This window comes from Drosophila hydei, unplaced genomic scaffold (assembly GCF_003285905.1).
Source record: "Drosophila hydei strain 15085-1641.00,03,60 unplaced genomic scaffold, DhydRS2 tig00008134-arrow-pilon, whole genome shotgun sequence".
Taxonomy (NCBI): Eukaryota; Metazoa; Arthropoda; class Insecta; order Diptera; family Drosophilidae; genus Drosophila; species Drosophila hydei.
This window is the reverse complement of record NW_022045843.1, coordinates 259217-274092: the sequence shown is the minus strand read 5'-3', so window position 1 is coordinate 274092 and position 14876 is coordinate 259217. Positions and strand designations below refer to the sequence as shown.

General features: G+C 44.8%; 2 protein-coding genes across 4 annotated transcripts in view; one reads left to right on the top strand and one right to left on the bottom strand.

Moving 5' to 3' along the window:
* Positions 1 to 14876, top strand: part of LOC111594118 (semaphorin-2A) — a 56176-nt gene that overhangs the window by 27001 nt on the left and 14299 nt on the right. The window lies entirely within an intron of this gene.
* On the bottom strand, positions 11900 to 14024 carry LOC111594119 (NADP-dependent malic enzyme-like). Its single transcript, XM_023307279.2, has 3 exons — positions 13891 to 14024; positions 13730 to 13838; positions 11900 to 13673 (listed from the first exon to the last, which is right to left on the bottom strand). The coding sequence occupies exons 1-3, from the start codon at positions 13932 to 13934 to the stop codon at positions 12033 to 12035; spliced, it is 1794 nt and encodes a 597-aa protein (XP_023163047.2). The 5' UTR covers positions 13935 to 14024; the 3' UTR covers positions 11900 to 12032.

Genomic DNA, 14876 nt, shown 5'->3' with positions numbered 1-14876 from the left:
ATGTGTGTGTGTGTGTTAGTCATGCACACACATACAATTGCACATAAAACCGCCAATTTAAAAATGAAAACTGCCGGCCATGCGGCACTGGGGCAGGACAGAGCTTGGCAGGGGAGGGCAGGGCAGGCCAGGGCCGGGTCGTGGGCGCCCTCGCTCGACACGCTCTGTTGCCGCATAATTCTCTTTTTTTTTTTTGTTACTGCTCAATTTCTGCTGGGCTGCGGCATGGTTGTAGCCGTAGCTGTAGCCACGGCAATTGCCATTGCCACACACATGGCGCAGCTCAGAGTGCGGCTGCCGAAACAAAAGTGAAATTTAGCGGCTGCAATTACCGCGCAATTTCGGCCAAATTTCCTTTTGCTGTTACTCTGTGTTACTATGTGTGTGTGTGTGCGCAATTTGCCACACTTATGCCGCAACTGGGCGTCGAGGGGGCAGCTTGCCAAAATATAAAGTCTAAAGTATAGTATAGCTTGCCGCAAACAACAGCCCGGCTAGCAATCATAAAAGGTAAACACATAAAACCCAAAGGGAAGTGCGCTAATTTGAGGGGTGTACGCAGTCAGTCGACCCCAGCGCAGAAGAGGAACGCTGACGCCTGCAAGTATGCAATGTGTGCTTTGAAATTTAAATTCTCTACCATAAATAAATGCTGAGGTGTTGCACAAGTGCTCGTCTGAGCCCTTGCCAAGGGGCGCTTGTCTTTAAGTTTTGCCGCAAGACGGCGCCGTCGGCGACATTGGTTGACTGTCTGGCTGGTTGGCCTCAACATTGCCACAAAGCTCAGCTGTATCTGTGCGCTGTCTACGGTCAACTGCAACTCGTCGTGTCGTGTCGCGTCGCGTCGCTTTGGCTTAGCCCTAATTTATGCACCCTTCTTAAAGGCAGCCAGAGTCAGGAAAAACCTGCTGCGTCTAGTTATGGCATTGCATGTGGGCCTCAGTCCGGGCGCCCTTTTTGTTATTTTTTCCTTTTTCCCAACGTCTTTCCATATTTATTTTTGCTTGGTTTTGCAGCTTTGCTTTTTCCTCATGTTTAGTTTGGTTTTTTTTTTCGGTTTACGTTTACCCAATTGAGGTGAAACGGAAATGAGCTGCCGGAAATACCTGACGGCGTATACATATGTAACTATGTATATATGTCTATATGTATTGGTCTGTGTGTATGTGTGTGTACAGCATAGTTATGTGCGCCTGTCCGCAGGATTAACGGCCTCACTTTAATGGCCGCCTTGTAATTTAAAACAATTTAGGCCACGCGTCGTTGAAACTAAATTGGCTGAGCGTGAGCTGCTGCCAAGGAAGCTGCTGCTGCTGCTGCGGCAACGGCTATAGATTGAAGCCAACCACAAAAATGTAGTAAATCTTTAAGTTGAAGCCTTCAAGCCACATGGGCGTGGCACATGGGCGACACTCGCTGCCCGAACAACTTCTGTCATAAGACGACAGCACGCACATGGCTGACTCTCAAGTTTACCTTTGTCGGAATACACATAAAACATTTGCTTGAATTGGGCATTAGAGATGGCAGCAAAGCGAATTTATGAAGTTGATCTATATGCTTCAATATGTGACAGAAAAAGCTGCATTATTGGCGGAATTAGTAGGTACAGTAAAAATAAAGTGAAGCTCAAGGTAAAGGTGTTAGAAAAAGGATATCTATTATTTATACATTTTTCTTTTATTTATTTTTATTACTTTAAATAGAAGGATCACTAACTCAGCTTTAATATCAATATATTTTTATATAATTTATTATTATATTTTTATATATTTTGTATTAATGTTTTAAAGACTTAATTGCTATAAGCTCTCCAATGGCAGCAAGCCTTAAAGCGCTTTCCGACTATTTCCTTTATTTTCATTATTAATGTTTTGCTTTACAGCAGCTCAGCTTCTAAGCCCTTTTCTATCTGCTTAAGCTTAAGCTCAGGGTTTTATATAAGCTGTAATCTCATTCGTATTAAACCATTTTAACTCACGATCAGCTCGCAGTCTGCTTAGCAAAATTTTTAATTGATTCAAAGCAAATTCTGTGTTTGATTTTTTTCTAAATATAAATATTAATTTTATATCAACAATTTTTCATACGAAAGTCTCTTAAGTTTGTTTTCTATTAACTAAATATTTGAGTAGTTCGTGACTGTAGACTGTAGCTCCGACTGTTAGTGCTCATCCCTAGTGGCCAGTCGTCGGCAGATATTTGATCGAGGTGCAAAGTTATGCGCATACCTGGAAGAGAAACCGGAGCGTTGGGCTGTGTGTGTGTGTGTGTGGATGGGTGGGTGGGACGCAACGCGTTGCGTGCGTGCTGCAAGACGTTAGCATACTTTCAGGTGTAAATACATGTAGGCAGTTTGAAAAGTAGGCAACAAAGCCGCAGCCCAGTCACACACATGCACACACGCACACTCGCACACAGTGAGTAAAGTTGCCTTTTGTCACGAAATAGATACGCCTTTGTGTGGCAATTCGTTTGCTGGCGCGTCTTGTGCTACTTCGTTTTGGCAGGCGCACAAGCACCAAAAGGATAATCAAGCCGAAAAGAAGCAAACGTGTTGAAAATTAAGAAAATAACAGGCTAGCACCCACCCAGCCAGCTCAACCACCCACCGCACGCGACCTGCTGCCAATCAACGCCGCTTGGCACGATAACGCCAGCGGCATTGTTGTTGCTGCTGCTGCTGTTGTGGTGGTGCCACAAGGATTGCTGACAACGCAACGAGACAAAGCTAGAAAGAGAACAAGAGAGCGAGCGACGTAGCCTTCTGCAGTTGACACAAAAGGTGTTTCTTGAAATAAGCATATTATTATGTGCTGTGTGTTTTTTCTTGGCCTTATGAAGGTGACAAAAGGACAAAAATGGCCAAATCTAATGAGTAAACGAAGAGCAAAGCTCTGTCGCCAGGCAGACAAGTTTTACGCTTGGCGAGCAAACAAGCTGCATGATTTATGGCCACATAGGGCAAAGTCCTGGCTCAGCCACACACTCACACGCACAACATATAAAAAGCACTAATATTATTATAAATAAGGCGCCTCTAAAGAAAATCATTTGCTGGCACACCTTGCACCCGTCCGTCCTCTTTTATTATGATTATATTTTTTTTGTCTACTTTTTTATGATTTTTATATCCACAATAGATGCCCCAAGAGCAAGCCAATGCAATTACTAGGGAGTCTCAAAATGAAATCAAATGTGACAGACTCTGAGACTCCTCAATCTGTGATGTCTTTTGTTGGCAGCCATCAGCCATTTGCGCTAATTAGATCAGAACTTCTTAACAAAACGAGCTACATTATATTGTTGTAAAGCACACACACACACAGACACAAGTTGAGTTTCTGTTATCCTTTTAACTTGCACTTGTAACTCGATTTACATTCAAGAAACGCAGCTACAATGTGGGTAATTAAAATTGCCAGTTGCTGCCAGAGTTGTGTTTACGTTGCCAGCTTGTTTGCCACACTCTCCATTACACACACACTCACACAGACACGCACACATGGCAGACAATGTCTTACCTCTTTCAGGCGAGTTACTTTGTTGGCAAGGTGCACGCTTAGCTCGTCCTGCCTGGCCATCATTATGCAGTGTTTCAGTGCTTCAGTGCTTCGGTCTTGCCAACTTTAATAATGTGCCTTATTTATGGCAGTTACTGCCGCCTCGTTTCTTCACATCATTCTTGCCAAAAGAGCAGAAACAAATAGCAACATAATTTCTGCCGCATAATTGCAACATTAACAGGTTAATGGCTGTCAGCTTACTCACGGAATGTCTTTCCTTATGCCACCAAATGTGGGTTATTATGAAGCGTAAATGTGTTATAAACAAAATAACGCTGACACGGAGCAGACAAGCCAATGGCCTGGCCAAAGAGCTAAACTATGACTTAGTCAAGTGACCAAGACACAGCTGGATGGGTGAATAGTATATGAAATTTTCATTTTCAGTTAGACAAATTGGTTTAAAAGATAAAATCTAGTTTAATCTAGCAGAAAATTCAAATAAACAATAAGCTTAAGGTCTAGTTTCCACAGCTCCACTTGTTATAGATTTTAAGTGTACATAGAAATACAAGAAAAACTATATAAAGCATAGTACATTTGATATATCTACAAAGCACACTCCACAGTAATTCAAACTAAATCTTCTTTTGACATCGACATTCCACAGAGCTGGCAAAGCTCATATATTTTCCATTTAAACACTTAATTTGTTCTGTGCATATTATGCACAAATACTTTATAAACGAGTGAAAACAATAAATGTTGAACAAGTGTTGCAAATTATAACAATTGTAAGAGCAAATGATTTGCATGCAGAAATTGTTGTTTGATGAAGTCTTGTTCCCATTTCTGTCTTTGCTTTTGACATTTTAGACTAGTTTTGTAGACATCTGTGTGTATAATTATGATTTCATAAAACTTTGAGTTGTGCCTGATTCAATTATTTATATCTCATAACGCTAGGAACATCAAATATTGTAGCAGGCGTAACAGTAGTTGCTACCCTTAGAGCAGGCCGCCACCCCCAGGAAAAAACAGATGGGAAAAGAAGGAAATACACGCAGTGCAAACATTTTTCCACTTAATTAACATGCTGGCCGCACCACACCCCGCCACTAAAGCGCACCACATCAAACCACACCCGCTTAGGGGTTAAACACATTGTTGCAGTTATTAAACTATTTAACATGTTGGGCCAAAACGAGCAAAAGTTGAAGGGCTAAGCAGAGGTAGGACAACCACCGGGATGTTCATTGACTCGCTGTGTGGAGGAAGAGGAAGCGGAGCGAAATGGCAAATAAAATGCATGCACTGCGAGAACGTAGCTTAAGCGTTCCGACGGCAACTTTTGCCGCTGCATTAACATTTAAATGAGTTTATCTGAGCAGCCGGTGGCAGGAGGCAGCAGGCATCAGGCAATCAAAGGCGGCAGGGGTACTCGACTAGGAGCGGTGTGGCGCATAAATATTTATAGTCGTCCCGCAAGGGCACTAAAAAATACAAAAAAAAAACAGAAGCAAACAGCTTGGCTCGGCTCGACTCGGCCCGGCCAACAGTTTTTAGTGGCAGCTCTCGGAGTCCCGAATGACGCCGACTGATTTATGTGCTTTTGAACATTTTTGCGTAATTTAATTAATGACGGAAATAAGCTGCCACAATACGCCAGGCTACGCAGCCGGCTGTCGAGCGCCAGCGCCAGCGCGAGGTAGGCGTGCTATGTGTCTGGGCGCTTTTAGTGGCCCAGGGCGTGCACTTCATATCACCTGGCAGGGCTGTTGGCGAAGATTAATTAGCGCTTGTAACGCAGCTAAGGTGCGGGGGCAACTTGTTTAGTGAGCGCCAAAACAAATTGCTGGCAATTGCGCCAGTCTCCAACTATGTGCAAGTGTGTGTGTGTGTGTGTGTGTGTGAGCTTTGGGAAATCAGCGCAAAGTGCGAGGGTCGCTGCAACAATTAAAAAGCCATTTTGTGTTGGGTAGGCGTGAATCAGACAGCACATGAGTGAGTTCACAGCTCACTTTGCAGACTGGCAACAAACTGCTCAAAGCCCATGCAAAATGGGGCCAGCAGCAAAGGAGCTGCTTTATGTCAATGTCACAGGCTCTCATTCGGCCAGGCGCAGTTGTGCAGTAGGACTCCAGGCGTCAAGTGGAATGTTGCCTGAGCGCTGTGGGCTGGCCAACAGAGTGAAAGTGTTGCGCTGCCAGGTCCTTGCAACGCCATTTGCCAGCTAAGCAAGCGTTGGGCTGCGCATAGTTTAGGGCCACAATCAGTGCCCCAGTTGCCGGTAGCGCACTGCACTGACACATAACCCCAGGGATATCAAAAAATTTACAACGCTCTTAAAAATTCAAATCACCTCAAAATATGCAAGAGTCAGCGCTGCCAGCCAGCTGTGTGTGTATGTGTGTGTGTCTCTCAATGCCAGCCAGCTCTGGTTACTTTGTACTTGCTTTGGTTCGCTGCAGCTGAAAGAAGCGCTAAATCTAGCCCCACCGCAAATAGTGAGTACATAAATAAGTGCACTGAAAGAAAAGCCTGCTGAGGTCGTTTCAAGTAAATGAATATTTGCTATCAATATCTAATAGAGGACAAGGTGGAATCTATGCAGTTAGCAGCTATACACTTAAAGGAGATATATAAAATAAATAATATTTATAGACAGAATTGCTTTGAGAATTAGCATTTCCAAGAAAAAATTCAGATTATAAAGATCACATTTCATTTAAGAAAAAGTAATAAAATCAAAAGCTGAAGCTTATTTCTCTCAGTGCACGTGTGCATGTAAATGTTTACAGCTGACACAGTACACACACAATCCATGTTTATGTATATGTGAATACCGTTATGCCCGTATGCCGCAGTGCCCGAGTCGCTCTTTGTTTTCTGTGCGAGAGTGCGGCGTATCTTTGCACACGTTTAGTTTTCATAAATTTTCGCTATAAATATTTATGTTCGCGTTTTGAAATATGTAAAATCGGTAATTGGAAAATTTTTATCATGCTTGTGCATTTCCCTGAATTTTCGGCGCGCTCAGCGTTGTCCCGCAACTATCTCTGCTCAGGTCTGCTCTGGTCTGGTCTGGTCTAGTCTGCTCTGCACTGCTCTGGTCTGGTTTGGTCTGGTCATGGCCAGGGGTTTATTTTAATTTCAAGCGCTCTATGCATGTTGACCCCGACGCGGTCTGATATTGAATTCCAATTATGCGATGTAATTAAAAATGCTTTGCAGCAATCACGTTCAATGTTGAAATTTCGCATACTTTTGCGCTGCATAGAATCGGTTAATTTTCAAGCGCCACTGCCAGAACTTGCCCGAAACTTAAGTGGAGCAGGATGCCAGCAACTGGCGGAGCATAGAAATGACAACTAATGCGAGTGTGCATGTGGCTGAGCCGACATTTTACTTACATGTGTCAAAGGGAAACGGTGCAGAAGAAGTGCAGAAGTCCTCCAGCCATTGAGAATGCCTGTGCAAGGAATTCGGGCGCAAAAAGCGCAGTGCAAGAATCCGGGAAGTCGAGACGCGTATTTTTCAGCATATTAAACAAGCCAAAGGTTCAAACGAACGGCGAGCAGGGATGAAAAAAGGGCGCAATGCATTTGCCATTTGGCATTGGAAGCTGAAGCTGCTGCTGCTGCTGCTGGCTTTGAGACTTGCCGCTGAGACTTGCCGTAGCCGTGGCCTGTCTGGCTGTCAGGCTGTCGGGCTGTCCTGCCACGTCCTTGTCTGCCTGACGTCTCAATTTTTGGCTTGCTTTTTACATCAGCGCTCTTCCTGCTCACGTTTCGGTGCTGCCATGACGCATGACGTAGGTGTCTAGACTTGCTAATGTTTCCTCTTGCAGTTGCACACACACACATATAGAGACACGTAGAGGCACATATATGTGAGCTGCTGACTCTTCAAGATGAAGACATAAAATTTTCTGCTGAATTATGTAGTTTGCTTTTTGTTTGGCCAAACTGCAATTGGACTTAAAGTTGAACACGTTCGTAGTTCGCCTTGCCCTGGCTTGATTTGAGTGAGTTAACCAGCTCGACTGCTTTGCACTTGAGGCGCTCTTGTCCGTGCTGCCATCTAATTGCCTGGCTCGCCTTATTTCCCAGCTGCATTGCAACGATCTGGGCTGCAAGCCAAATGAGCCAAGGAGCAGAGCCCATGACCCGTGGCCTGTCTGTTTATGTTGCATATTGCTTTGGCGCCTGTTTAAATATTTATGTTAGTTCGCTTTAAGATGTCGCTGCCATTGACTCCAGTCAGCGCCAGCCGCAGGCCACTGACATACTTCTGGTAATAGCGGCGGCAGCCAACTTGTAATATATTCCCACGCCGTTTCATGTCGAGAACACGCTCACACACACTCGCACACATTTGTAGTCTTGGCCACATTTACAGCAACACAATTGCACGTTTGTGTTTTTAGATGACAGCATTGTCTATGTGGCCGCCTCTCCCACTGCTGCTGTTGTGCATTATGGTATGAACTATATCTTAATGTAAGTGTCGGTGTGTGTGTGTATTTAGTTCAAGTACTGACAGGCGGACTGCTTGTCTATGGCTTTATTTTACTATACATTTCTGCGTCTCTCTCGCTGTTGCACTCTCTCTTTGTCGCTGCTTTTTACGGCACGGTTTTGCGGCCATCATAAAACGGCATAAAGAAGCAGCAGCAGCAGCAGCAGCGGCAGCGGCAGCAAAATGAAACCAAAAGCACTGCGCAGTAAAATGAAGTCTAAAACTAAATCCCACATAAGGTACGAACGTGCTCAACACAAATGCCAGGTGCTTACTTCTACACGTCACTGTTGGGCGCCGCCGACACCGTCTTGTTTACCTGACTGGATTTTTACAGTGCCAGCTAGCTATTTGTACCGAACGTTTGTTTTGCAGACACACATACACTTACAGACATATATATATAACGATATATATATATATATATTGCGGCAAGTTGATGTGCTCGAACAAAGCGCTGAGCAAACTTGCCAACGGCAAAGCTAAATTTAAGCCAACAGGCAGTTGGCGCACACTTTGCCTCTTTGCATATGGCCCGAACTCGCTCAACTGGAAGCTGTTAAATATCGAACATACATTTCTGCACAGACATACACTTACACAATGTGAGAGCTGCCTGTGAACAGAGCCAACTGACTTTGGTAAATGGTCCGAGATTTGTGCGACAGTTTCTGCTGCCGGACCGGAGATAAGCCTGATGCATGGCCACCAAAAGCAAACTTAAAGCCAGACAGCCAAGTTAATGCAGCTTCAATTCAATACACACACACAGACACAGGTACACATAATTAAAGGTGTATTAAAGGTGTGTAATAGGCTTACACTGCGAGCAATTTAGATATAGATATTAAATTAAAGAGCCAAACTTTTATCTCAACTCAACACATGTCTCTTCGATACTTGAGCTCTAGTAAGCCCAGCAAAGAGCTGCCCTTTTTTTGTAGTGTATTAGACAGAGGCCTTGGCTGGCAAGCTGCAGTGGCACTGTACGTAAAATGAAATGAGAAACACAAACTCTGAGAGACACTAATGAAAACACAGGCACGCACTCGACTGCGTGAATGGAGGGCGGCATCTGCGAGAGAGAGACGGGGGCTGGCCAGGTGTTGCTGCTGACAAATCAAGCTGAAGTCTGTCAACACCTGCTGTTGCCACAGCGCGTGCTGCTGTCTTCATATGAACTGATTTTCCTGGCAATTTTCTCATAGAGCAATCGGTTCTCATTGCCTTTGCCGTTGCCTGCCGCACTGACATGTGTCCTAATAAAGTTGACTTTGCCACTGCTGGCATTGGCGTCGCCGCTCACTTGTTTGTAAATTTGGCGGCCATTTTGTGTTGCAATGTTGTCGGTGGTGCTTGGCGCCCAATCATTGTAAAATTAATGCCATAAAAAATGACGCACTCTCTCGCCCCACTCTAAGTGAAGTAAAATCAAATAAAAATTAAGTGCTGACTCAGTTCGTCTGGAAGAAGCGGAGTTGAGTGTGCGGCATGCAAAGCGCAGATAAGAAACCAGCGTGGGGATGGGGGATTTAGACACGGTTGGGCTGGGCTGGCCAAGTAATTTACATGGCCACAAAAAACAACAACAGCAATAACAATGAAGAGCGCAGCACAAGAAATGTTGCCCAGGACATAAAGCTGAGCAGCGAACGCATGAGTGCGTCTGTTTTTGCTGCTGCTCGGCCATTGGATAAGTGAAATGTGAGGCAAAAGCAAAAGCTCACAAATGTCACATACACCCACACACATGAGCAGGCTAACCCAAAAATGCGATTCGAAGTCAGGCAAATGCATTGGCCATGTGAGCAGAGTGTACCAGGTGTGAGCATCGCCCTCAAAACCTGCTGAAACAAATGATGCAAATACGTTCTCAGAGGCCCCCACCAGACCCTACCAGCCTCAAGCTAAAGAAAAATATTCAAGAATTTTTCTTCGCTCTGTGGCAATTTTTACCTGCCGCTAGTTGACTGGGGCATGCTGTGTAGCCTGGGCGCGGGCGTTGCCATTGGAAGTTAAGTATACGTAACGTAAACGCAAATTTAATGCTTGAAAAATTCGCTTAAATGGATTTAAGTGCGGCATTATTTTCTTTTTTTTCTGCTCTTCGCTTTTTTGTTTTGCCTTCGTTCCAGTCGGGCGGCTGCTGTGAGCGTTATCGTTGTGGCCAACGTTTTTGCCGTCAGATAAATGAAAATCTTTAAAAAGATGAAGTAGAAGCCCCAGCACGGCCAGAGCACGGCCTCAGTAGGCTTTTGTGTTTATTGAGGCTACTTACCGACTGTACACAGTCAAGTTGACCAAACGCAGGGTACACCCGGGCGTATGAGCAATGAAAACTTAATCAACGCATTGCTTGACTGTGACGCATGTATGTTTTACAAGACGTCCACATAGCCGCAATGCATTTGCATAATCAACTGCCGACCTAGTTACCAGAGGCAGTCGACTACATGCGACTAGATTGCCTGCTTGGCTGCGTTTAATGCACTTGACTTGTATTTGATGCAAATGTCGCCTGTCGTTCGACTGCAGCCAGTTTTGTCTGAGATGCCGAGATGCCGCATGTTTTATCTGCCATAAGATTTATATGCTGACGCACTATATAATCAGCGAGCGTGGCTGGCTAACAGTGCTTAACCTCTGATGGCGGCATTTAGATTCAAGCGTTTATCGTTTGCCGCAAATCGATGGCAACAGTTTCTCTCTGGGGCGTTGGGCACTCAAAATTTACGACTCAGCTAAGCTGACTTGCCCCATTCAGCAACAGCAGCAGCAGCAACAAGCCGCGCACATTCTTTTTATAGGCAATTAAATTCCATAAGCCATGGCAACTGGAGCCGAGCGCCGCCAGGAGGAGCTCAGCAAAACATGAGATTTGCATTTTGGCCAGTGTCTGAATTTGTGTTAAAAATTAAATTCATTCTCACACTTTAAGCCAAACAGAAGAAAAAGGTCAAATGGAAAAATGAAAGAAAAAGCTGAAGGAATGAAAACGAAACCCGAAACAGAGCAGACGGGGCCGGTCAATGATAACCTTCAGCATTATAGTGTGAAGTAATGAATATTAAAATGAAATTTGCAGGGACACTTCACACCCGCACACCCGCACACACACGCATGCACACCCACACAGATGGTGGGAAAATCGAAGACGCAGCTTGGCCAACAACAACGCGCGCAGTTGACAGAGAGCAAATATTTTGACAGCTGTCAGTTGAAGAAAATGATTTTACATTTTTTTTGTGCCACCATATCGAGCTGGCGGTGCCTTCTCTGTATATTTTAACGGGTATTGTATATGTATATGTGTGTGTCCTTTTCACACCAATTGGTGCTGGAGTAGGGTCTTTCATGCTGGCGCAACCACATGCCAGCCTGATAGACAGGCAGACAACGTGACTGCTCCTTTAACACCAATTGCTTTTTAATGCATGCATGTCCTGGCAGGCAGCGCGAGAGACGAGAGGCAGGCGGACAGACGGAGACGGAGCTGGAGATGGAGATAGAGAGGGCAAGGACAAGGCAAAGGCAAAACAAATATATGTACGCAGGACGTTTAAAAAAAATTGATTGACATTTTTGGTGAGCACACATCTCGCTTTATTTTATATGCAAAGCAGCAACGCTCACACACACACACATATGGGTGTGCATACGTATGTCAATGTCGTCCTGACAGACAATAATGACGTTAAAATTCTCAACATTTTGCTGACGCTATTTGGGTCGCATTTGTTGCTATTGTTGCATGTGCCATGTGCTGGCATATGCCAATGACTATCGTCGCCTTGCCCTCTCAGAAGTCTGGATAATTTCCTAATACGGCAGCCTGACCCAGTGGCAAGCCGAGACTTAGCTAGGCATAGGCGTAGTTGAGTAATTTACCAATTGAAAAGCTTTATTTAATTGCCGTTTATGCCTAACGTTGTCTTATTTTTTTCCCGTTGCACAAACAGAAATAAATAATAAATAATACATAAGCCTGCTGAGTCCTTGCATTTGTCATTCGTTTGTTTTTGGCATAGGAAATCGAGTCATCTCTGGGTACGGCCAAACCGATGGCAGTGCCGTTCCGACGTCTGTAAAGTATTGATAGTCTTTTATGTGTTTCACGATGTCTTTGGGAATCGGATAAATTGTGGCCGCACCACTTTGGATTACGTGTTTCGCCACTGCCACGCCCACTCTGAAAGCTACATTGGCAGCTTCCTTAACGGGCGGGTAGAGTACATTGTCATTGGGTTGAAATTCTCTCGCATATTCGGCAATTGCATGCGCCGTAACAAGGAATACGTCGTCCGTTATAGTGTGTGGCTTGGTGCATAACGTACCCAATGCAACGCCCGGAAAGGCGAATGCGTTGTTCGCCTGTGTTGGCGTGATCCGCTTGCCGCCAACAACAACTGGTGGAAAAGGTGATCCAGAGGCAAACAGAGCTCGGCCCTCCGTGAAGTTGTAGGCCTGCTCTGCGGTGCACTCGGCTTTGTGGGTGGGGTTGGAGCATGCCAAGATAGCCGGATGTTTGTGATTCTTGGCCATGCTACGTATAATGTTTTCCGTAAAGATCCCACCCTGACCGGTGGCGCCAACCAGAATCGAGGGTTTCAGAGTGTCCACCAGCTTCTCAAGGCTCTTTTCGGGCGGCATGTCCTTGGCGAATTGCTTCAGGTCAGGTATAACAAATTTCTGTCGGGATTTCGTTATAATGCCGTCAACGTCGATAAAATAAACATTCCTGACCGCATCCTCTACGTTCATCTTGCGGCTTATTAGCTCTTTGACCAGCAGCTTGCCAATGCCCAGCGCTGCGCTGCCAGCGCCGACGAACATGATGATGTGCTCATTGAGTGGCTTCCGCGTAATGTGCTCGACGGCGAGGAAACCACCTAGGCCACAGGATGCTGTGCCCTGTATGTCATCGTTGATGCAGCAATAATCGTTTTTGTACTTTTTGATAAACCTGAAGGCATTGGGTGTGGCAAAGTCTTCGAAGTGAATTAACGTTTGTACGCCAAAAGTTTTAACTACTGATTCCACGAACTCGTGTACTAGGTCATCGTACTCTTGACCCCGACATCGTTCCTCGCGCACGCCGATGTACATGGGATCGCAGAGCAGCTGCTGATTATTGGTGCCAACGTCGAGGACAACTGGCAACAGGTACTGAGGCGGTATTTTTCCTAATGCTGTGTACAAATCCAGCTTGCCCACCGATATGCCCATTCCGTTGGCACCAAGATCGCCCAGTCCAAGAATACGCTCGCCATCAGTGACGCACACAGCCCGTATATCGACCTCCGGCCAGTTATTGAGCACATGCGTCATATACCCCTTGTCATACTTGCTCACGTATAGCCCCATAGAGGTGTAGTAGAGCTGGCTAAATTGCTGGCAGACTGTACCTACCGTCGGCGTGTACACGATGGGCATCACATCTTCGATGCGCTCGATAACGAAGCGATAGTAAAGACGCTCCTGTCGAGCTCGCAGCGATCTGAGATAAATATAGCGATCGATGCTGGTCTTTTTGGCCTTGAAATTCGTATAGACTGCATAAAGCTGTTCCTCTTCGGTACGCTGACAGCTCGGATACAGACCAATGATATTTAGTATCTGACGTTCTTTGTGGGTGAAGGCGGTACCCTGGTGTACGGTTATCCTCGATTATTATGAGCCCACAACCCCCATATGGCGCTTACCTTGTTATACTTGGGATCAATAATTTTGCGATAATCCGTTTTTAATACGTTCGAATGAATGAAACACGTTTTATTTACACTGCTCTTGTGCTTGTTAGCCAAAAAAGAGCTGCGAAGAATATGGGAGAGAAGCTGAGAAACAAAAACTCTCGTCTACGCACCTTAAATTTAGTTTAAAGCTAAGTCTTAAGGAGCTACAGGCCATCTGGATACCGCTAATTTATCAGTCAGTGCACGTTAAAGCCTAAAAGATCTGTTTATTAATACAAAAACAAAATTTGAAAAAAGAGTTTTTGAAAATCAAAGCTATCTAAGTTTAAGTTTCAAGTCTTCTGATGCGAATCAAATATTTCCGACTATATTCTCAAGATAGTTAATTTAATGCTGCATCAAGCGAAACAAAAAAAGAAATAAACCAAAAACGACGAATCGTTAAAATAACTCGGCTCAAGTTAAAGGCCAGGGCCTGGTCAACAATGACTAATTTGCATAAGAGTCAACTTGTCAGCAAGTGAGCCTGCCCTGTGGACTCGCCCATTGAGCAGCGACTATTTACATAGATACTTGCTTATTATTCATTATGTATCTATTATTATGCAAATCACTAGGAAACTGGCCCAGGCTTTGCTCATTTTGATGAGCCTCTTCTGCTATTATTGCCGTCGTTCTTGCTCTTCTTCTTCTTCTTTTTTTTATGTGTTGTTTTTGTTTATGACGGCTCAAGTTTTGGGGCTGCTCATTAGTTGCTGTTTTATTGTGTATGTTGACATCGAGGACACAACACAAATTGACTCTTAGCGCTGCCATCAAAGGATTTGCCTAACGTGACCTAGGACTAAAAAGTTGCTCGCCTTTTCTCTCGCTGCTAATTGCGCCAAATTAGTTGACAACTTAATGTCGTAAAAATTTTAGCTAAATGCCTCAATCTTTCGTTAATGGCATTGACAGTGGTGCTACCTACACACACACACACGCACACTCGCTCGCACACACACATATTTCAGACAAGCGTCGCACGTGACGTTTCTGAGTACGTGACACTCGGCTCGCAGTCGCTGTCAAATCTGCAAGGCCGCGCCGTGCTGTTTGTTTACAACTGCCATGCAAGTGTGTGTGTGTGTGTGTGTGCCTTGGTGTATTGTTCCTG

Bases quoted from the DNA above. Each gene is read 5' to 3' on its own strand.
- LOC111594119 (XM_023307279.2), bottom strand. From the start codon at position 13,934: ATGGCCTGTAGCTCCTTAAGACTTAGCTTTAAACTAAATTTAAG. The intron at 13,839-13,890 runs GTGCGTAGACGA...TATTCTTCGCAG, and splicing joins AGCTTTAAACTAAATTTAAG to CTCTTTTTTGGCTAACAAGC. The intron at 13,674-13,729 runs GTAAGCGCCATA...ACCGTACACCAG, and splicing joins TTGATCCCAAGTATAACAAG to GGTACCGCCTTCACCCACAA.